Source organism: Lepus europaeus, chromosome 4 (genome assembly GCF_033115175.1).
Source record: "Lepus europaeus isolate LE1 chromosome 4, mLepTim1.pri, whole genome shotgun sequence".
Lineage (NCBI taxonomy): Eukaryota > Metazoa > Chordata > Mammalia > Lagomorpha > Leporidae > Lepus > Lepus europaeus.
The window spans coordinates 12,868,829-12,890,446 of NC_084830.1; the positions used below are offsets into that span (position 1 = coordinate 12,868,829).

The window sequence follows — 21,618 nt, forward strand, 5'->3', positions numbered from 1 at the left end:
TGGCATAGTGGGTAAATCCACCGCCTGCAGTGCTGGCATCCCATATGGGTACCAGTTCATGTCCTGGCTGCTCCACTTCTGATCCAGCTCTCTACTAATGGCCTGGGAAGGCAGTAGAAGATGGCCCAAGTCCTTGGGCCCCTGCACCTGCATGGGAGACCTGGAAGAAGCTCCTGGCTTTGGATCAGCACTGCTCCAGCCATTGAGGCCAATTGGGGAGTGAACCAGTGGATGGAAGACATCTCTCCCTCTCTCTCTCTCTGACTCTTGACTGAACATGAACTCCCATCTCTAGCTCTCTTTCCCTTTTTTTTAGGATTTATTTATTTATTTGAAAGAGTTAACAGAGAGGGAAGAGACAGATCTTCCATCTGTTTGTTGACTCCACAGATGACTGCAGTGGCCAGGACTGGGCCAGGCCGAAGCCAAGAGCCAGGAACTAGGAACTTTATCCAGATCTCCCACATGGGTGCAAGGGCCATCTTCTGTTTTTCCTTGGTGCATTACTAAGGAACTGGGATGGAAGTAGAGTAGCCAAGACTCAAATCGGCACCTATATGGCATGCACACTGGCCCCAAGATTGTGACATTTTTAACTACTCTGCATAAAGCAGGCTAAATGTTTGCTAAATTATGTCCCGGTTAATGTCAGTGATCTTGTGTGGGCTTTTCTTTCCATTCTAGCAACATCACTTGTCTTCCTACCCCAAGTATTGATTGAGCACTTGTTAGGTGCCAGTCATGCTAGCGTCTCTTTCACATATGAGAACAATTTGGAATTCACTTTCAGTAATATTGTAGAGAGTGTATTAGGTACACAATTACCATGTGTGTGTCTTTCTACCTCTCCAAAGATGTTCTTGATTGCAGATGCTTTCTTTGATTTTTAAATGGATTTGAAATGAACTTAACAAGAGTTGAGCTTAAACCTTGAAACTGTCTTGTGTACCTGCTTAAAAGTCTACAGTTCTTAAGGTTACATGTGAAACTCTTGTAAATCAAACCAATGAATTATTTCCAAAAAGATCCCACATTTAAGCATTTTTTTCCATTGCTTCTAATCTGGCCAAAGCCTTGATCATTTCCCCCGCAGTCCTCAGTATCAGGCCCTTGTTTTGTCTTCCTGCTGCTCCTCCTGTTCCGTAGAATGATCCTTTCAAAACAGAAATGAGGGGTAGGCTTTTGGTGCTGCAGTTAAGACCCCTCTTGGGATGCCCCCATCCCGTATCAGTTTTGGGTTCTGCTACCCATCCAGCTTCCTGCTAATGTACGTGCACATTGGGAGGCAGCAGGTGATGGCTCTAGTTTGTGGGTCCCTGCCCAGCCACATTGGAGACCTAGATTGAGTTCCAGGTTTCTAGCTCATGCCTGGCCCATCCCTGACTTCGTTGCTGTCATTTGGGGAGTGAACCAGTGGATTGAAATCCCATCACCTTCTACTTAATGTCCTCCATTGGCTTTCACTGCACTTGAAATTGTCAGCCTCCTCACTAGCGATCTGTGATGTCTACATGAGCAAGTCTTTTTGGCTACTACTGCTTGTACTTTTCTCCCTCCGCAGGATGGCAAACTTCTGGAACTTAGTGTCTGACACTAAGTAGGTTTGCCTATTGGTTTCTGCTGTTTAAAGGAATCCCATGGTGAATGTTATCATAATAATCACTAATTCTTCTTTGGATTCTTAATTTGAGTTTGCATGATCATAGTAAAACACATCTACTTGGAGATAAGGAACACACAGAATTAAGGTATTCTCTAAGTGCCAGATTGAGGGATGTGACGGTTGTGGTAGCTCTGCTGTCTTATATACAGAACAGAACAGAGGTGGTGCACTTTGCTTTAAAGGGCAGAGGGTAAGTAAATATTTTAGTCTGTGTGAGCCATGTGACTTCTGTCACAGCTACTCTCTCATTTGCTGTCATAGCAAGAAGATAACTGTCGGGAATATGTAAATGAATCAGTGTGGCAAATTATATGCAAACATTGAGGTTTACTATGTAAATGAATCAGTAAGGTATGTCATATGGAAGTACTGAGATTTGAATTTGACACATTTTTAATTTTTCCCCTGACCCATCCAAAATGTAAAAACTCGAAACATGCTTAGCTCACAGGCTGTAGTAAAAAGAGATGGATTGGATTTGGCCCATGGACCACGATTTGCCAACCTCTGGGATAGAACACTTAACTTCATCTGAGTGAGAAGTTACAGCTAATTAATGATATGAGGGTTTAACATTTTAAGTTGTAACTAAGTGAAATAGCTATTAGCTTGTCTGTTGGCTGGTCAGGAGTCTATGGTTTGGGAATCTGAACGGGGTTAAAGCTGTAGTGAAGAGACATAATTTTGTGAGAGATTTCCCTGATCGATTGCTCATCTTGTCGTAATCATAAAACCTGATAAAATTCCATAATACTGCTCTTTTCTTTTAGGTACACAACAAAACATTTGAATGATGAGACTACCTCCAAGCAAGTTAAATCCATGCTGCAGTAACAGTTCTGGAGTGAGACCTGCTGTGGACAGAAGACAGTGTTCTGCAATGACTGAGAATGCACAGTTTTTTAGTGATTGCAATTACTATCTCATTTATTCTTGCTTTTATTTCTTTCCTCTGTTCCTCTTCCCTCTTTTTTAATCATGTTCTTGTTCTGAAGACTTCTTTTCTGTGCCAAAATCAGTAAAGTTTCACTCTGAAGGGACATTGTCCCTTCAAAAAGGCCATCTAAGGCAGCTAATTATGCATTACATTGGGGTCTCTACTGAGAAAAATTCTGTGACTTGAACTAAATATTTTTAAATGTGGATTTTTTTTGAAAACTAATATTTAATATTGCTTCTCCTGCATGGCAAAACTGCCTATTCTGCTATTTAAAAGCCCTCAACAACTTTATTTTCTACTGCCGCTTTTTTCATGTGCAGCCAAAATGAAAATGTTTAAATTAATTGTGTTGTACAAATGGTACCCAACACAAACGTTTTTTAAATTAGTAAGACTTTTGTTTAAAGTTTTAAGTTTGCATTTTGACTTTTTTTGTAAGGATGTATGTTGTGTGTTTAACCTTTATTAACTAACGTTAAAAACTGTGATGTGTGCGTAGAATATTACGTATGCATGTTCATGTTTAAAGAATGGCTGTTGATGATAAAATAAAAATCAGCTTTCATTTTTCTAAGTGTGGTTGGTTTACTGACGTTTTGTTTTTAGGCTTCTGAAGTTTTCCCCGTGTATATTTTATGGAATTTGTATATGTTACCTGATTTGTCCTTCTTTTAGGGGAGAACTGGGTCTTACTGATAGTGTTTTTCGTAATTGTTGTCAGTGTACATAGTTTTCAATGATTTTAAGATTTTAAGTGTGATAAGATCAGTGATCTTGTCATTAACTTGACTTTTTTCTTAATTTACTATTATATGGATGTAATAATAAAGGGAAAGCCACACTCTGATTTGCGGTTCGCAGGAGTGAGAGCATAGCAGCATGAGACAGAGTGTGGAAGGAAGAGCAGCCGTTGACACACTGGGAGGAGTGAGTAGAAGAGAAACTCCTAGGAGAAAAGTGAAACATGAGGGCCATGATCCACTGGTGATAGAAAACTAACATGTTTTTCAGTTTAAGATCCTAAAATCCAAGTCTCATGATTAAGAAGAACAAGCTGCTCCAAATGTCTGCTGCAGCCACGCCAGTGGTATAAGGAGAGGATCTGAGATGTGATAGGATTCAGTGGTTAGCCGTGCCAGAGAATCCCAGAGGCCACCGTCACGTCCTTCTGGGTTTGTAGCACCACACCAAGGCTCACACGGCCCTTGCTGATGGAATCCTGCTGACCCCTTAGGCTCCTCCTGCTCACCATTCTCCCACCTCACACCCTCATCTGCAGCTGGGCGCAACTGCTTGCTAGATTGTCCATGCACTGTCACTTCTGGAACTCTGGTCCGGCAGGTCACTGAACCCGATGTCCTCTTACTCCCTCATGTCCGTCTGGTAAACCCCTCTTTCAGCTTCTCTTTCATGGGTAACGCTGACCATCTTCTTCAGAGAGTCCCTGTAACAGGTTGAGTAGTGGACCCTCAAACAAGATATGTCCACCAGGAATCTGTAAATGGTACCTTATTTGGGAAAAGGATGTTTGCAGGTGAAATCCTGTATTAGGGTGGGCCCTAAATGCAATGACACGTCGTTAGAAAAGAAGGGAAAATGGACACAGAGTGGAAGGCACTGTGAAGGTGGACAGAGAGATGCGAGCACTGTGTCTTCAGCCAAGGAGCCACAGGAATTGCTCCCTTGGAGCCCCAGAAGGAACCAACCTTGCTACAATCTCAATTCCAGACTTCTGCCCCGCAAGATTGTGAAAGTAAATTTCTGCTTCAGACTGTTCAGTTTGTGGTAATTTGTTAATGGCAGCCCTAAGAATCTACTAGAAGGATCTCCTAAAACACCTCTGACATTTGACTGTACTTGTGGATGTCTTTGCTGATTCTGTGAGAAGCATAGTGTGTGGAGACGAGACACCGTGAGCACATGAGGGAAGAGCCATGCCTGACTTCTTTCAGTATCCCAAGGAAGGGTCTTGCACAGTACCCACATTGGAATCAGTGCCAAGTGAATGCTTAAATGGAGCAAATACAGATAAAAAATAGGTGCAGTAGAGGCAGTCTATTGCTGTGGCAAATACAGTTGACATAGTTCTCCATCTGCATGTTGAAGAGTAAGTGGGAAAATCTCAGCTCCAGCCCAGGGGTTGGCACACTGGTCTGTGGGCTGATGGGCCCTCCATCTGTTTTTGTATAGCCTGTGAGCTAAGAATGGTTGGAAAAAAAAATCAAAAGAATAATGAATGGTTTTTTAAAAGGTTGAGAACAAAAGAATATTTTGTGGCATGAGAAAAGTATATGAAATTCTAATTCATGTTCATAAATAAAATTTTATTGGAACACAATCCAGTTTGTTTACATATTTTTATGGCATTTTTTGCACTACAACAGCAGAATTGTGTCAGAGACCACATGGTCTTCAGTGGCTAAAATACTTCCTGTGTGGCCCTTCCCGAAATTTGCCTGTTCTTCCTGTTTGGAGCAGATTGATTTGACAGTTTGATGAGATAGAAGCACAGTTCTACAGCCTGATAAATGGAGCCATCTCTGCTGCCAACGGGAGGATTCAGCCTCAGGTCTAACACTTGTCCCCAGGTCACCCAAAGAGAGAAAGTAGGCATCCTCTCACCTGTGCAATCTGATCTCTGTCCTTGGCATGAAGGTCAGTAGGTCAGGGCACAGGCTTATCAGGAAAACGGCCAGGATCCCCTGGAGGGAGGGGCGGCCCTGCAGTGTAGGTGTAGGGAAATCCTCCCACTTCAAGCTGCCTTTTCCTCTTAGCCCTAAAGGCCATCTGGTCAGTGTCTACTCATCTTAAGCCTCAGTCCCTGTGCCTCTCTCTCCAGGATGCCGAATGGCATCATCCTTCCACCCAACCCCCATTCTTGTCTTTCACCACAGCCCTCCACGTAGATGAGTGGAGCTTGTTAGCCCATGGTTTTCTCATTTTCTGAAGATTTGGGATAAAAAGCATTCTTGCCTATTTCAAGATTGCTGCAAGTATTTTAGGCTTGTTTCAAGATAATTGTCATGTGCTTTTTTTGTTAAAATGTCAGCCATTCCAGTTCCCTTTGAGACCTCAGTAACTACCACTCCAGGAGTCTTAAACCAGTAATCCCTGTAGAGCATATTGAAAAAATCTCTAGGATAGGATATGGCCATAAAGGTGTAACAAAAAAACCTGTGCGCTGACAGTGACCCCAATCCAAGTCATTTCTTGGGAACTTCCCCCCCCCCCCCTCTAGAGAAGTGAGATACCTGAGGCAAGTGACCTCCAACATCTGTTGGAGCACTGCCTGCAAAGGCAGTAGTGGGACTTCATTCTGGTCTCCCTCTTGAACTTTGAAGTGTGGCACCAAGAACTGTGCCTCACTGTGCATAACCTCCCCTGCATATCCGGGGGACAGAAATGATCGATGTTTTTCTCATTCTGACTTCTGTGACGCTTCACTATATAAAACCAGTGCAAGGTAGCCTATTCCAGGTATTGCTGGGGAACCTTTCTTCTGCTATTGGCCATTTGAATATTTGTAACCTCATTCGTGAGCCATACAAAATTCCTTCAAAATTAGCCTGCTATGGATTTCCTGAATTTCAAGTCCCTCCTGCAGTGGCCAGATCAAATGATTTCGCACCGGCCTGTGGACTGCACATTCCCCGCCCCTGGTCCAGAGTCATCAGTGGACTTAGTGGTGCTAAATACTTTCCTCACCCAATGGGGTTACTGGACTGTGCTGCATGATTGAAATGATGCCTGTATAAAGAGGTCCTAGAACTGACCTGACCACAGTCTTCCAAATGGGCAGAGGATTAACTGCATATTAGAAACTAAAACCAGCAACACAACTGTTTCAAACATGAGTGTGTTCACAAGTCTTTATATCAAGACATGTTTAGTGAGTACCTGTCAAGCCATATGTGGTCTGTGTCCTAGGACCGCAAAGACCGAGGGAAGAGGTAGCTTTCTGGGGCATCTGTTGCCTCTGGGAGGCCTTGGCTGTGCTGCTTCCTCTCCCTGGGCTTCCAGTGCACCCAGCCCCCTCCCCAGGGAAGCAGTGCTGCTTGATCAGTTTGCTTGGTGGGAGTGGAGTCCTACGGTGTGGTGAGCTCTTAGGATGCCCTGTCTTCCTATGACCCCTTCTGGGGCTAGGGGTCTCCTTTGTAGCTCCTTGCAGTTGGAATTAACAGTGAGTACATTTTTTTTTTTCTTAATATCTGCCTCACTCCACGTTGTCAGTTCCATAAGAATAGGCCATGTCTGTTCCTGCATGCTGTATTCCCAGTGCCCCAACATAATCACTAGATTGTATAGGCCTTGGGAGATGCTAAGTGTGGAAGTTAATGGAGCAAAAGGTGCTCGGTGGTAGTGCACAGACAAGAGTTAACTCCAGCCAAGGCTGAGGGAGGGAAGGAGTGTTAGTGCCTTAGGAGAGCAGGGAGCAGAGAAGGGTGACAGGTCAGAGCCTGACGGCCATTGTGAGGCGTCACAGTGAAGCAGTGACCTGACGTGATGTGTTTGAAGGGGTTACTGCAGCTGCCAAGCCAAGGACAGACAGGCGGCAGTGAGGCAGTTCCGGTAATGCGGGCAGGACGTCTCTGCAGGGTGTTGTGTTGGGTGTCGGGACAGGGACCAGACTGGGGAGGTGTTCAGAAGGTGGAACTGACAGGCTTCCCCAGCAGAGTGGATGTGGGAGTGAGAGGTGCCAAGAAGGAGCCCAGCTTTAGGACTGAGCAAGATGGAAAGGGGGGAAGGGAGGCCCATTTGGCAGGATCACAGGATGACAAGGTAATCAGAGCTGCTGCCCTTCCAGGCGTGAGCTGGGCTGAGGAGGGAGATTTCTCCAGGGGGCATTTGGCAGGGTGGGGCGGGGGCCGGAAGTCAGACTACCAGGCAGCCCAGGGCAGGGAGAGACCACTACTAGGGATCTACTGTTGCAGCTGCCCATTAACTGGCTTCAGGCTGTCCCTGGGTCCTGTGGTCCCGACTTGTACCTGGGCAAGCTGCTAGGGTAACACTGCTGTCAGGATGTGTCTCATCTGCTTTGGGGCAGGCCAGAGCAGGGAGACCTGCACAGAAGCAGCCAAAGGCAGAAGAGGGGTCTCCACACACATCCCCTGGCCACAAAGCAGTGCCCCTGCCCCACCTCCTGTGCGGACCCCACGCGAGGACCTCCTGGAGGCTGAGCTGTTGAGGTGGGTGCTCCAGGAGCTCCTTCCAAGGCAAGGAAACATCTTTACTGGGGCCACAATAGAAGAGCATGCTGTCCAGGGGACACAGACACGTGGACGTGCACCACACACGCTCTCACACACAGCCATGTTGTACCGAAAGCCACCCCCTCTACCCCCGTCAATCAGAAGACCTGTACTTCTGTCCTGGGGAGGTGCTGGGAGTGGCCATCAGAACCAGACTTCGAAAGAGCCTGCTCTGCGGCCAGCCCTGGTCCCCTGCCCCAAATCCCCTGAGCGGTGCAGCTGGGGAGACCCGAGCCTTCTGACCCACCCCTCTCATCTCACAGACAGGGAAACTGGTGGGGGGTGGGGGAATTAAGGGGAAATTAAGTCCTCTGTACCTGGAGAAAGCCTTCACAGCTTCCTTCAGAAAGACTAACGCTGTTATTAACAACCCAACACATGGCCTCAGTACAGCCAGGTGCGCCTCTGAGCGCGTTCAGTTTAGCTTTCAGGATCTTCACCACAGTCCTATTAGAGTTACTGTGAACTCCGTGGTCCAGCGATCCAGGCAGGAGCACAGAGCTGCATAGCTGCCAGTGGCAGCTGAGCCTTGCACTGGGCCAGTTGTTCTGGAACCAGCCTCCAAAGGTCTCAGGAAGAATCCGGACCCACCTTGAAAAGAGCTTACCCAACGTCCGGGAACCAGCCCCAAAAGCAACAGGAGACAGTGTGTGAGCCTGTCCTGGCGGAGGCCACCCCAAGGCCAGCGGCTCCCTGGAGTCGGGACTCTAGAGGCACGATGTGACATCCTTCTCAGACACTGGCTGGGAGGGGCCCCTGGCTGGAACCGGCCAGCAGCTGCAGCCCTTCCAAGCACCCATGCAGTGCAGAGACCTGTGGCACTGCAGCGGGGTCCCAGCTGAGCTGGCAGCCGGGCCCCTGGAGCTCCAGCCCACAGTTCTCCAGCAGGCTAAAGGCAAGGGCCACAGCCTCACTGGGCAGGGCTGAGAGGACCTCTGGTGGGAGGGAAAATCTTGCTTCCTCCATCTGAGAGAAGTTGGGCTCTAGGATGCTTGCCACCTGCAAGGAACCAATCAGAATGAACAGAGGGGTCTCTGGTATCCTGGGTGAGTAGAAGCCACCCTGGGGAAGCCACCACAGACATGCCGTGGCCCTGGGGTCTGCTCCCTGTAGCATGGTGGACCCTGGTATTGTCCAACCCCAGCCCCACTGGCTTCAACACCATCTTTCACTTCCTCTGGCAGGAGAGAGCGAGCGCCAACCCTTGCCAGCACCCAGGCCTTTGTACAAGCTGTTCTGCCCAGATGTCCAGCTCCGTGTCTGCCTGTATGCGCTAAATTCAGGACTGCCGTTATCTCCCTGAGTGGTGGAGGTGGGGGGCTGGCTCTTTCACTTGAGCCTGGCACAAGGCACAGGTGGAATACAGTCAATGAATAAAGCTCGGCAGGACTGGATAGGGCTCACCGGGGAGAGGCTGCACCCACCTGGACACTGGGAGGTCAGAACCTGGGGCCTACTTGCACTCTGTGGGCCAGAGCGGTGCAGAGGGCTAACAAAGGGTGGGCATCTGGTGCAGGGGTGAAGATGCTGCCTGTGTCATTCGCAGCCCCTATTGGAGTGCCTGGGTTCGAGTCCCGGCTCTGCTTCCAATGCCAGCTTCCTGCTAATGTGCATCCTGGGAGGCAGCAGGTGATGGATCAAGTGCTTGGGTTTCTGCGACCCCATGGGAGACCCAGATGGAGGTCCTTGCTCTGCCTTCAGGCTGGCCTAGACCATGGCTGTTGCGGGCATTTGGGGAGTGAACCAGCATATGGAAGACCTGTCTGTCTCTCTGCATTTCAGGGACCCCAGGAGCTGGGGACTGGACCCTCCAGTCTTCCCCTGCTGCTCCCCCAGCCCACTTCATCTCCCTGGAGGCTCTCACCAGCTCCAGTTGCTGAGGCAGGATCTGTCTCTCCAGGACCTGGGCCAGCAGCCTCTGCTGGCTGTCATTCAGCACTGTGGAGAGATGGAGAGGGAGGAGCACTGAGTGCAGGGGTCTCGGGCACCCCACGACTCTCCTCATGGCCCTGGAAACCCTGGGGAGGGAGAGCTAGGATGCTGGAGCCCTGAGGTGGGTGAATCCCGCCAGGGTTCTGAAACACAGAAGCTGTGTCAACCCCTGGAACCGCTGAGTGGCCTCAAGCAAGTTGCTGCCCTACCCTGCCCGGCTCCTTGGTTTTCCTGAAACCCAGTCAGGTTGGAGGTGGGCTCCACTTATCAAAGGGCTTCGGTGTACCAGCTCCTCTGCTGGCAGTGGCTTTGGGATGTGATTATTCATCAGGATGTGAGGATTGGCCAAGGTCAAGCTGGGGCTCTGTGGGGCTGACCATCGGAGCTTCAGGGGGACCTCCCTCTGGGCCCTCTTCCTTCAGCCCCAGCCCACTGCCCTTACCCACTAGGGCTCCCAGGAGGTGGAGGAAGGCCCTGCCTCTGGAGGGCGACAGGTTGCCTGAGGGGTCCTGCAGGCTGCACACGATGACACCGCCAGGGCCCTGCAACTGTCCCAGCAACCCGGCGTCCAGGGCCTGCTCCAGCTGCAGGGAAGGGGTAAGCGAGAGTAACATGGGGCCAGCTGGGGTCTCACATTGGGTCTTCTGTCCACCCCAGGCCCCAAAGGGGATGGGACATAAGCTTGCATTTGGATGCTGGCTCTTCTAGCTGGGGGTGAGTGGCTTTAGTCACTTTAGTGAGCAAATGCTGGGGAGTGTTGGACATAGCTGTGCCCACCCAGCACGGGGCCTGCCTCACCCAGCCAGGCTGGGCGCTCCTCCCAAGACTCAGTGCTGTTCTGCCTCTCCTTCCCCTCTGCCTCCTCCTCTGCATTCCAGGGGCCCCTCACCACATCCTCCAGTTCCTGGAGCGCCTGAGGGTCCCCGAGCAATCCGTGGAGGGCACCCAGCAGTGTCTTGCGTAGCTCTGGGGACAGTGTGGCCAGGTCCTGCAGCTGGGCAGCCACCTGGCTCCGCAGGTCCTGGAAGTCCTGCTCCTCACCTGGGGCCCAAGGAGGTCCCAAAGTCTGAGCCCAGGGGGCAGGTCCCACTCCACACAGCACTGCTGTGTGTGCCCGCTTCCCACCCCCGACTTCAGTTAGCACTCGCTAAGCACCTGCCACACCCAGCACCCCCACAGCTCCCTCTCCCCAGGAAGAAGAGAACCCATGGCTCAGGGCCCAGCCTCCAAGGCTCTGTCTTGTCCCTGTCTGTCCAGCTGGGATGGGCTTCTCACACTCCAAGCACCATTTCAGCAGGCCTGTGCTACCCCTGCCTTCCTGCTCTGACCACCGGGACCATGACAGTGGCCTGTTCAGGTCCCCTGAGGTCCCAGACACTGTCCACACCCCATCTCAGACCCTCTAACCCAGACAGATGAGTGCCCACAGCTGCCGTCTCTATTTGGAGGAGGACACCCACGTGACTCCCATGCTCATGAACCACCCACAGCTTCTGGGTGGTTCTCCTTAGGTGGAGTCAGCCCCTAGGGACAAGGGTGACAACATGGCAGAGGGAGGGGACCTCGGGAGCCAGCCAGGGCCTTGTCCAAGTGGAGACAGACCTCAGGATGCTCACCTCCACCAGCGTCCCCACAGCGCCGCCCTTCGGGAAGGCAGAGAACAGCTGCAAAGAGAGAGCACGGGCAGGAAGAGGGGAGTGTCCCTGAGAGGAATGCCGAAACCAGCCACATGTAGCAGGGACTGTGCAGGCCAGGGAGACTGTGGACAGCACCACCAGGGCACACAGGCCAAGTGATGGCTCCTGGTTTCCACCTTGCCCACGAGGGGCGGGAGACTGTCTGAGCTCTGTTCCTTCCCACCCTGGGGCTGAGGTCCCAGATTCAGGGGCCAGATGTGAGCACCTGGGGCAGTCCCACATAGGCTCAGCTCCAGACACATCTGTGGTTCACAGGGGCACTGGGATGGGACATTTATTAGGGGAACAACCCCCATCACCACTACCAAGGCTCGAGACTCCTGAGTCTCTGTGCCAGTTAGAGGACAAGGACCGTCCCTCCAGTAGGATGCAGCCCTGCCCCAGAGGCTGGGGAGTGAGTGTTCCTCTGCGAAAGCCAAGTCCCTTCCGTGCTGTGGGAGTGGGGGCGTGGCCAGCTAACGTTCACATCCCTGGAGAAACAGCGCCCAGGGCACTGGCTGGCATGGGCAAAGTGGGAGGGGGTCTGACCCCAGTGATCCTCTTCAACCACCAGCTGCAGCACTCTGTAGGCCATGACACTGCCCTGTGGGATGGTCACTATCTTCTCTCTGACCATGTTGCTCTGCCCCTGGACCTGTGAAGGGGCAGGGAGAACTGGACATTCTATCCTCACAGGCCTCCAGGAGAGGGTCCTAGAGGCAGGGGGGCTGGAGGGGATTGTGGGGTCTTTCTTGATGCAGGGTGTTCTGGGGTGGTCAGGGTAGAGGCTGCAGGAATTGGAGGAGGGGAGAGATCCCAAATGCAGCAAGCACAGGATTCTGCAAAACACGTTGTGCACAAGTTATTTCCAGAAAGAAGCCCCAAGGCATTCTAGGGTCAAAACATGCATGTGAGCTCAGCAAGAGCTCTAAGAAGTGCCACACAGCACTTCGAGTCCCAGCTGCCCCACTTCCCATCCAGGTCTCTGCTAATGGCCTGGGAAACCAGTGGAAGATGGCCCATGTGCTTGGGCCCTTGCACGCATGTGGGAGACCTGGAAGAAACTCCTGGGTCCTGGCTTCGGCCTGGCCCAGCCCTGGCTGTTGTAGCCCTTTGGGGAGTGAACCAGCGGATGGAAGCTCTCTCTCTCTCCCTTTCTCTCTAACTCTGCCTTTCAAATAAATAAAATAAAAATCTTGTGGTTTCCTTATTTGCTGCAAATAAATTACTTTGTGTGGAAGTCCCTTCTGGTGTGTTTCTTAGAACTTGCCAGAAAGTGGGTCTCCCAGTTCCCACAGTCAGCCAGGGGTCATGTCAGGCCCTGTTCCCCTGGCACGTCTGCAGAGTGACTGCAGACCCCCAGCCTCACTGACCCAGAAGGATCACCCGGGAGACAGCAAACACTACCAGGGACTGGGTCTCACTCCAGACCACCGAAGACAGAACAGGGCAGGTGTTTGGGCACTGGTATCAAAGCAACATCAACAACAAAACCCAAGGAAACACCCTCGCAGGTGACCCCAAAGTGCAGCCAGCACTGAGAACCAGGGTGCAGTCAGCATTCCCTGGCTGGAAGAGGCCAGTTAGGGCAGCAGGGCGGGGCCCTCTGGTGGCAGCTCAGGACAACTGCACACCCACACAGGCACACTTCGCACCTTCAGATGGCCCAGCCCGGGGAAGGACAGCTGCCCGGTCCCCTCTGCTCTGCCGAGGCTCTGAAGCGTGGTTTCCTGCAGAGTCTCCACCGCTTCTGTCACCACGTACAGGTGCTCCCTCTCCATCCGGCTCTGCAGCTCCCTGAGCAGCAAGGGCCTGGGTGTCCTCAGTTTCCTGCAACGGTGGTTTGGGGGGTGGGAAGGGTGGGAGAGAGGAGAGCTGGGGTGGGTACACCACAGGCCGAAAATGGGCTTCTGCAAGCTGAATTGCACACTAGGCTTAAGGACTTTGGCTCATGGCTTCCTGAGAGGCCTCGTGCCCCTCCCCCGCCCCCAACTCCTCCCTCCAGCCTGGATAACCCAGGGCCACAGGCTGTGAGCCAGAGGAGCCCCACCTGCCCGCGTGACCGCTCCATGGCTCACCTGCTCTCCATCAGGCTCTCCCAGGTGTGAGGGGAAATGCTGAGGGTCTGCACGGCCAGCGTGCCCCCTGCCACCTTGCCCTGCAGCCCGACGCTCACGGCTCCTGTCACCCCGCGAGTCACAGACTTGTGGATATGGGTAGGCTGGCTCCGGCTGACCTCTGTGGAGACAGATGCCCATGCTGGAGGCAGACAGGGAGGAAGGCAGGCTGGTGGGGTGAGGGCAGGTGGGGGCATGGGCTTGGGTCTCAGCCCTGCTTCCAAAGCAATCTGCACCACGTACTGGCTGGCTGTGGCCTTGGGCAAGCCATTGAACTCCTGGAGCCTTACTCTCTCCCTCTCTAAGAGGGGGAGGAAGGACGGCAGGGCCTTCCTCCAAGGGTGGCCGTGAGGATGAGGAGTTGTCGATGTCGGCCGTGGCCCAAGGCACCTCATCATGGCAGCCGTTGCTGAACGTTATCATCATGGTTCCTTCCTACCCAGCCAGGGGAGGAGGAAAAAGCAGCTCCTCAGCCGAGCCGAGGGGGTCTCTGTGTGCCGGGTGCGGCTGCCCACCTGCTCAGCCCCGCTCACCTGTCTCCCCCGACAGCCCCCTTGCAGCCGTCTGCGCCCCACCGCCCACCCGCACGTACCTGGGGCCGGGGAGCCGGGCTCCAGCAGGTCCAGGAGCGAGAAGTCGGTGGGGATGAGGCGGGCGCCCCAAGGCCAGGGGTGGCGCCTGCACTTCTTCCTCAGCACGCAGAAGGGTCGCAGGCGGGGGGCGCTGGTCAGGCTGTCCGCGGGCACCAGCTCCCCCTTCCTGCCCAGCTCCCGCACCACCAGCTGGCTGTCCCTTGCGAACAGGGACGACATGGTCCCTGAGGGGGCGAAACGCGCCGCGTCTGTGGGCCAGGGCCGTGGCCAAGGCCGCATCCACGCCCACTTCGCCAGGGGGCCCAAGCCCGCAGAGTCCTAGGAGAGGCCCCTGCTGGGCCTGTGCGCCCCCCGGCCTGCAGGGGGCGCCAGAGCCGCGCCCGCTGGACCCGCGAGGGGAATTGGCGGGCTGCGGGTCCTCTCAGCGTCGCTGGGGCCAGTGCCAGGTCTGGGTTCAGCCTCTGAGGGACAAGAGGGAAGCGGCGACCTTTGAAGGCCGCCAGCCCCTGTCGGAGGGGAGCTGGGGGGTGGTCTCCGGGGCCCCGGACCTCCCAACCCCTACCTGACGCCGCGGAGCCGCAGCAGGACCCTCGGGTGGCCTCAGGCCGCGGGGATGCCAGCCCTGCCCTGGGGCCGTGACCTCAGCCCTGGACCCCGCGCGGCCTGCCCCCTCCGTCAGCGGCCCACCAGGCCCGTTACTTGTGAGTACTCTGAATAGCCATGCGTTGTTTAAAGAAGTTCAAACGGACTAAAGAAATCAAATTGTTCTGTAAGATGTGTTTCTAAACTTCAGGGCTGCAGCCCCGCTCCCCACCAAGACACTGCTTTCCACTTTTTGTTGCTTGTTTTGGTATCAGAGATCTTTGTAAAACATTTATTTGAAAGGCAGAGTTAGAGAGAGAGAGAGAGAGAGAGAGAGAGAGAGAGAGAGTGAGAGAGAGTGAGTCCATCTACTGGTTCTCTCCCCAAATGGCAGCAACAGCCAGGATAGGGCCAGGCCAGGAGCCAGGTGCTTCCTCCTGGTCTCCCACGCAGGTGCAGGGGCCCAGGCACTTGGGCCATCTTCCACTGCCTCCCCAGGCCATAGCAGAGAGCTGCATGGCAAGTGGAGCAGCCAGGACTCAAACCTGCATCCGTTTGAGATGCCAACATGGCAGTCTGAGACTTAACTCACTGTGCCCCCATATGCCAGCCCCTTAGATCTTTTTATAAACTGGGTTCATTGTGATATAATTCACATACCATGCAGGTCACCCTTGGACGTGTGCCTGTCAGTGACTCCTAGTGCATTTTCATGATTTCCGCCCTTTAGCATCCATTCTCCCTGCTGTCCCATCACATCCCATCCCACTCCTGCTAGCCCTGGGCAACCACCGATCTATTTTCTGTTTCTATGGATTTTCCAGTTCTGGAGACTGAATTTAAATGGGACAATGCAATATGTATTTGGGCGTATGTCTGTTGTGTTACCAACCATTGTCAGTTTTAGGCATTGCTCATGGATGTACCTTGAGAGATAAGGACTTAGAGTCCCCCTCCCTCTAGAACAGGCACAAGTCCTGTTTGCATCTCCCCAAGTGAGTTGCATAACAATTCTCTGTCAGCTCTATGCAGCTACTGATAAACCGTGACTATTTTTCCTTTCCTGAAGAATTTCCCTTTTGTTTCTTGTCTTCCCTTTCTTGTTTCCCAGGTACTCCTATCTAGTGACATCCAAACTCTGCCCATAGCTTAAATCTCCTACTGAGATGCTGAGATTCAAGGTGCTCTATCAATTTCAACTTCCTGGAGAAATCTCTCCCAAAGCCTTCTGCTTGCTCAGATGGGGGCTGGCTGCCCTCTGCCTCCAGGAAATCCACGTCACCCTGGGAACCCCCGACCCCTGGTCTCTTCTACACAAACCTCCTGGTATCCAATGCCTTCCACTTGGATTTTTTTTTTTCTTCTTGGCCTATCATATCCTCTAACAGCTTCCTGGAAAAAGGGACATAGGAAGCAATTTTTAAAGCATTTTGTCTGAAAATGTCTGTTTTTCTACCTTCAGATTTGAGAGAATTTTTTTTAAAGATTTCATTTTTATTTATTTGAGAGACAGAGTTACACACAGTGAGAGGGTCATTCCCCAAATGGCCACAATGATCAGAGCTGGGCTGATCTGAAGCCAAGAGCTTCTTCCAGGGCTCCTATGCAGGTACAGGGAGCCAGGTACTTGGGCCATCTTCTACTGCTTTCCCAGGCCATTAGTAGAGAGCTGGATTGGAAGAGGAGCAGCTGAGACTTGAACCGGTGCCCATATGGGATGCTGGCACTGCAGGCGGAGGCTTAGCCTGCTATGCCACAGTGCAGGCCCTGAGAGAGAGAGAATTTTACATTGCAAATAATTTCCCCTCAAAAGTTAGGAAGGAATGTTGCCATGGATTCGTTTTGAGAGGAGGAGCGTGGTGGGGGCAAGAGGTGCGCAGTCACCACACAGACCCCAGGAGTAGGGTGAAAGTGGGCGAGCAGCCTGCAGACTCGTTTATTTCAGTTGGTACAGCAGCTTATATAGCCTAGGCAGCCAGTCTGGTCAAGGGGCAGTTTATGCCCTAACAAATCACAGCCTATTGCCAGGCAGTATCCGAAGCCATCCAATCACAGCCTGTTGCCAGGCAGGCTCTGTTGCCAGGTGGTTTCCCAGGGGATTTCCGAAGCCTCTCCTGAGTAACTGATGCTGGCTTGCCAGTGGCCATCTTGGCATGGCCTTCTCATTCCACCACAAAGGAATAACTTCATTGCTTCTAACTCCCTGTGTGATTATAACATAAAATCATTTTCACTTACGGTCTTTTGTAAGAAACCTTTGTTTTTTCCTCTGGATTATCACATTGTCCTGGATGTCCTGAAATGTCATAAAAATGTGTCAGGCCCTTGATGTGCAATTTCAATCTGGAAACTCAAGTCCAAATTACATGATGTTTTCTTGAATTATTTCATCAATGATTTCTTTTTTGATATCTTTGTGTTCTTTTTGTTTTAATTGAAGACTGTATCTCTTCCAGTTGAGTTGGTCATTCCCACTGGGATATTGACCAGCCAACAGACAAAATGGAAGACATCCCTTATTTTTAAAAAATTAATTAATTTATTTGAAAGTCAGAGTTAGAGAGAGGAGAGGGTGAGACAGAGAGAGATCTTCCATCTGCTGGTTTACTACCCAGATGGCTGCAATAGCCGGGGCTGGGCCAAGCTGCAGTCAGGAACCAGGAGCTTTTTCTGGGTCTTCTATATGGATGGGAGGAGCCCAAGTACTTGGGCCATCTCCTGCTGTTTTCTCCAGGCCATTACCAGGGAGCTGGATTGGAAGTGGAGCAGCTGGGACTCAAACTAGTGCCCATATGGCATGCCGGCATTACAGGAGGTGGCTTTACCTACAACACCACAGCACCAGCTCCCAGAAGGTATCCCTCTTGGCTCCCATTTGAAACCAGCAGCTACAGCAAACCAACAGTCTTGATGCAGGCTTAGAGAGATTGTTCTCATTTTTTTGTGGGCCTTGTTTTACTTGGGTGTTAGACCTCCCAAATTGCTCTTCTAAATTTCTTATCTTTTCTTTCCTATTTTGGCATTTTGCTCTACTTTTTGAGAAACTTTCTTAATTTTATCTTTATTCCTTTTATTGAGTTTTTCATCTATGCTGTCACAGTTTTGATTAATTCTAAGAGTTTTGTTCTCTCAATATTCGCTTTAAAATAACATCCTGTTATTACTGCAATATTTTGGCTCTTCTTTCTCTGGGGATATTAATGATTTTTAAAAATATAATATATATATATATTTGCCTCTGTATGATTTCTGCTTCTTTTGAGCGACTTTCTTGCTTGTTTTGGTCTCTGTCTCTTAGATGTCTGGTGGTCCTAACAGAATAGTTGCTTGTGCTTTTGTGCATTCCAGCAAATGGATGTGCCAGTTTTTTCCCCTAGACAGGCTTGATTTGAAATAACCTGTCCTGAACTCCCCTGGAACATTTGAAAGGCCCAGGAAGGTCAGTGTTTTGGCACCTGCTCTCTGTCTCTCCACCCGCCCCCTTTTCCTTAGTGTATCATGCATCCTGGTTTTGTGGTGTTGAAAATTTCAGGCCATTTGGCTGTTCCCATTCAAACTCAGGAGCCTCTGGGCAGAGACTTCAGTGGTGGCATCAGGGTCCACAGGAGGGCTCACCTCGGAGTTCCTGGGTCAGAAGTTCTAGAAGGTGCAAGTGTGAGAAGCCCTCAGTGAGGGGGTTGCTTCTGGTCCCTGAGCACATTTTGGGAACTACTGGTCTACCTGAGCCAGGCCATTCGCTCACTCGCTTACTTGCTCAACAGAGTGGGCATTCATTGAGGCAGTGTGGGATCAGCCCGGGAGTGGAAGGGATTTGTCCTTCTCTCCAAATGCTGACCCCTACTCCTCCAACCTGACCACATGAACTGACCCTGAGTCCCTCAAGGTGGCTTTTTGTTCAAGGCTTCTTCAGCATGAAGAAACCCATCTGCAGGGAAGCGGCCTTGGATCCCAACCCTCCCCCATCCCAGAACCAAGAGGTATAAATACAAAGGCTTGCGCTTCCTGAGTGTTTTCACAGTGGCAGCCAGGCACTGCATGCATCTCAGCCTCTTCCAACACCCCCACGAAGCTGACAATGCTTACCTCCATTTTAAGGATTAAGAGCTTGAGCCACAGGTGAAATAACTTGCCCCCGACACACTGCTTGCAGGTGAAGTGGCATAGCTGAGGTTTGCACCCAGGGCAGTCAGCTTTAAAGTTTGCAGTCTTAACCCGCCTGCTATGCTGTCTTAACTTAAAAACAGATGCTCAGCACCAATAAAAAAGTAGCTTCAAAATCATCGGGGGAAAAAACAACAGCGCTGAATCTTAATTGCTACTTTCTGCTGATCCCTATGGCTACCTATCAGGAAGAACAGTTTCTGTCTGAGCCTCTTGCTGGTGGAGCCCAAACTAGCAAGAACCAGCAAGAGAGAGCAGCCCATGGTGGGGCTGGCAGAGCAGGGTTCAGGGGACGGGACCACTCTGGGGTGGCCGGCTTTGCCTCGTGGCCCTGTGGTGCATCCTGCCTTGGTGCCCACCGCCAGTGCCCCTGGCATCCCTGGAGCTTGCACATCATCTCCATTTCCCTTCCACCTGTAGCTCCTGACCTGCAGGATGATGGTTGGAAGTGGGGACTTGGGAGGTCAGTAGGGTTAGATGAGGTCACGAGAGTGGGGCCCTCTCGATGAGATTAGTGCCCCAGTGGGAACAAATCCCAAGGGGTTTGCCTCTCTGTCTCTGCCATGTGAGGACACGTTGAGAAAGCTAGGGCAAGAACCCTCACCAGAACCTGACCCTGCTGCCTCCTTAATACTGGACATCCCAGCCTGCAGTACTGGTGGCTGTTGTGTGAGCCACCCAGGCAAATGGCATTTTGTCACACAGCCTGAGCTAATCTGTCCATGCACGGATTTCCATACTAGGTTGTACAGGGTGACGTCCTTAGCATGAAGTACACGTGGAGAGATGAGGGAGGGGGAAGAGAAATTTGTCCTTTCCTTTAGGAATAAAAGTCGTACGTTTGGGTGAAGCTTCTGTGGTGCAGTTTGAGGAACTTGATAAAGATTTATGGGAAGAAGATGTCCTGCTTTGACTTGGCGGCCTGTGTCCCTTGACCACTGACCAATTCCTGTCTCAGGCCCTGTCTACATGGCCACGGCTCCATCTAGGCCTGGACTCTGTCATTCTCCAATGTTGCTGGGGCTGCCCCATTTAGGGTCTGGGTCCTGGGTTCCCAATCTACCACTGTCCAAGCCCAGTGGGGTGAGCTCACATAAACCTTAGTTTGAACTCCAGCTTTGAGCCTTGCCAGTTTCATGGCCTTTAGAAAGTTATCACCCTTTGCATCCAGTGTCCTCATCTGTCTCACACCAGGATAGCAGATCGTCCTCCGAGAGTGAGGCCTGGCTGGGGAGCTAAGAAGCTGGGTCAGGAGCGCTGCGGTTGTTGCTGCTCAAATTGCTCTTATGTCCTTCACCTGCAAACCTCGGGGTGGGGCATGTGGTGGTGGTGGTGGTGGTGGGGAGTTCCTTCTCTAGACCAGGTGTGGAAGACTTTCTCAATGCATGGCCTGGGGCCCTTGCCTCAGAATAACCTGAGATTCGTACCACAACAGATCAGCTGTTTGGCCTAGCGGTTAAGATGCCACCTGGGGTGCTTGCTTGGGGCTCCCATGTTGGAATGTTGAGTTCAAGTCCTTGCTCCTCTGCTGCCCATCCAGCGTCCTGCTAATGTGCACCCTGGGAGGCAGCCCGTGATTTCCTGCCACCCACACAGGAGACCTGGATGGAGTTCCAGGACGCTGGTCTCAGCCTGGCCCAGATCTGGCTGTTGCAGGCGTTTGGGGGAATAATCTAGAATGTGGAAGATCTCTCTGTCTCTCAAATAAAAAATGAAAAGAAAACAGATCTGATTTCTTAGACTCTGAAGGGAGGCCCTGGGACCCGCATTTCCCTAAGTGCCTCAGGTGGTCACTGCACCCTCTCTCCTCTCCTGGGGGGTCTCCTCCCTCCCTTGTCTGCTCCCAATCCTACAGTCTTCTTGGGTGAATTCAGATTTATGTAGAGAGTGCTGAGGCCTGCGACTAGCATGAGACAGACTAGAAACCGGCCCATCGGAGGGGGCCTCCCAGAATGCTGCTCCTAGTGTCCAGGCGGGAGGAAGCAGGTGTGTGTGTGTGGGGGGGGGGGGGAAGTGAGGACGCAGGCGTAGACTCTCTCAGAAGCTGACCCCAGGGGGACACCTGGCTGAGGGGCGCCTCAGTGGCAGCGTGGAGTCTGCTGTCAGGCTAGGGAGAGACCCTGGGCGATGGAGAGGGTGACGGCGCCCCCAGTCCCATTGCTGGGCACTTCCCCGCGGTCCTCACATCAGCCCGGAGGGGAGCTCTCTCTTCTGTGTTCCAGATGATGAGGCTGTGTGAGGACAAGGGAAGACAGGTCCCTGCCTCCTATTTTTAGAGCATTCATTTTAGAAAACTTGGAACGGAAGTAGTCCCTCCGCTCTTTGGAATGCATATAAATCCCTTAGAAAGCGGGGTAAGCTGCTCACCCACGGGGCGTCCTTGGGACGCACGTCCCATTCGGGTCTCACGCCTGCTCAGTCATAAACGCCTTCTGCCTCTCTGCTGCCTTTGCGAACAGGTTTTCCGGATTGGGGGTTTTGGTTCCTGACGACTGTTTTCCCGACAGCTGCAGTCTACAGAGGGCTTCCTGTCCCGCCCCCACGTGACCCAGCACTTCTGCACGCACCCTGCTCTCGGATTCGTTCCTCGGTCGGGTAAGCCCTGTGTTCGCTGCACCTGCGCATTCCTCCGGGGATGCCTTTTTTCAGTGAGGTCGAGAGTGTGTGCGCACAGATTCCCGCTCGCCCCCTGGTGGGAAGGCCGT

General features: G+C 52.0%; 2 protein-coding genes and 1 long non-coding RNA gene across 10 annotated transcripts in view; 1 reads left to right on the forward strand and 2 right to left on the reverse strand.

The window, feature by feature from the left end:
• CYRIB (CYFIP related Rac1 interactor B) overlaps positions 1 to 3,177 on the forward strand; it is a 173,218-nt gene extending 170,041 nt beyond the window's left edge. For all 8 annotated transcript variants that reach the window (XM_062187986.1, XM_062187983.1, XM_062187988.1 and 5 more), the window contains one exon: positions 2,434 to 3,177. In XM_062187986.1, coding sequence (XP_062043970.1) covers positions 2,434 to 2,497 — 64 coding nt within the window. In that variant the 3' untranslated portion in view covers positions 2,498 to 3,177. The remainder of the gene's footprint in view (positions 1 to 2,433) is intronic.
• Positions 3,178 to 8,584: 5,407 nt separating this feature from the next.
• On the reverse strand, positions 8,585 to 14,389 carry GSDMC (gasdermin C). Its single transcript, XM_062189852.1, has 8 exons — positions 14,170 to 14,389; positions 13,539 to 13,698; positions 13,116 to 13,290; positions 12,010 to 12,115; positions 10,674 to 10,825; positions 10,227 to 10,368; positions 9,717 to 9,790; positions 8,585 to 8,851 (listed from the first exon to the last, which is right to left on the reverse strand). The coding sequence occupies exons 1-8, from the start codon at positions 14,387 to 14,389 to the stop codon at positions 8,585 to 8,587; spliced, it is 1,296 nt and encodes a 431-aa protein (XP_062045836.1).
• Positions 14,390 to 16,268: 1,879 nt separating this feature from the next.
• Positions 16,269 to 21,408, reverse strand: LOC133758272 (uncharacterized). Its single transcript, XR_009865777.1, has 3 exons — positions 21,281 to 21,408; positions 16,991 to 17,048; positions 16,269 to 16,519 (listed from the first exon to the last, which is right to left on the reverse strand). It is a non-coding gene; the product is annotated as an uncharacterized LOC133758272 (long non-coding RNA).
• Positions 21,409 to 21,618: the final 210 nt, after the last annotated feature.

Excerpts from the sequence above, each read along its gene's own strand:
- GSDMC (XM_062189852.1), bottom strand. The coding sequence starts at position 14,389 with ATGTCGTCCCTGTTCGCAAGGGACAGCCAGCTGGTGGTGCGGGAGCTG. Across the intron at positions 13,699-14,169 it reads GCCCGGCTCCCCGGCCCCAG|AGGTCAGCCGGAGCCAGCCT; the intron begins GTACGTGCGGGT and ends CTGTCTCCACAG. Across the intron at positions 9,791-10,226 it reads CCTCCTGGGAGCCCTAGTGG|TGCTGAATGACAGCCAGCAG; the intron begins GTAAGGGCAGTG and ends ATCTCTCCACAG.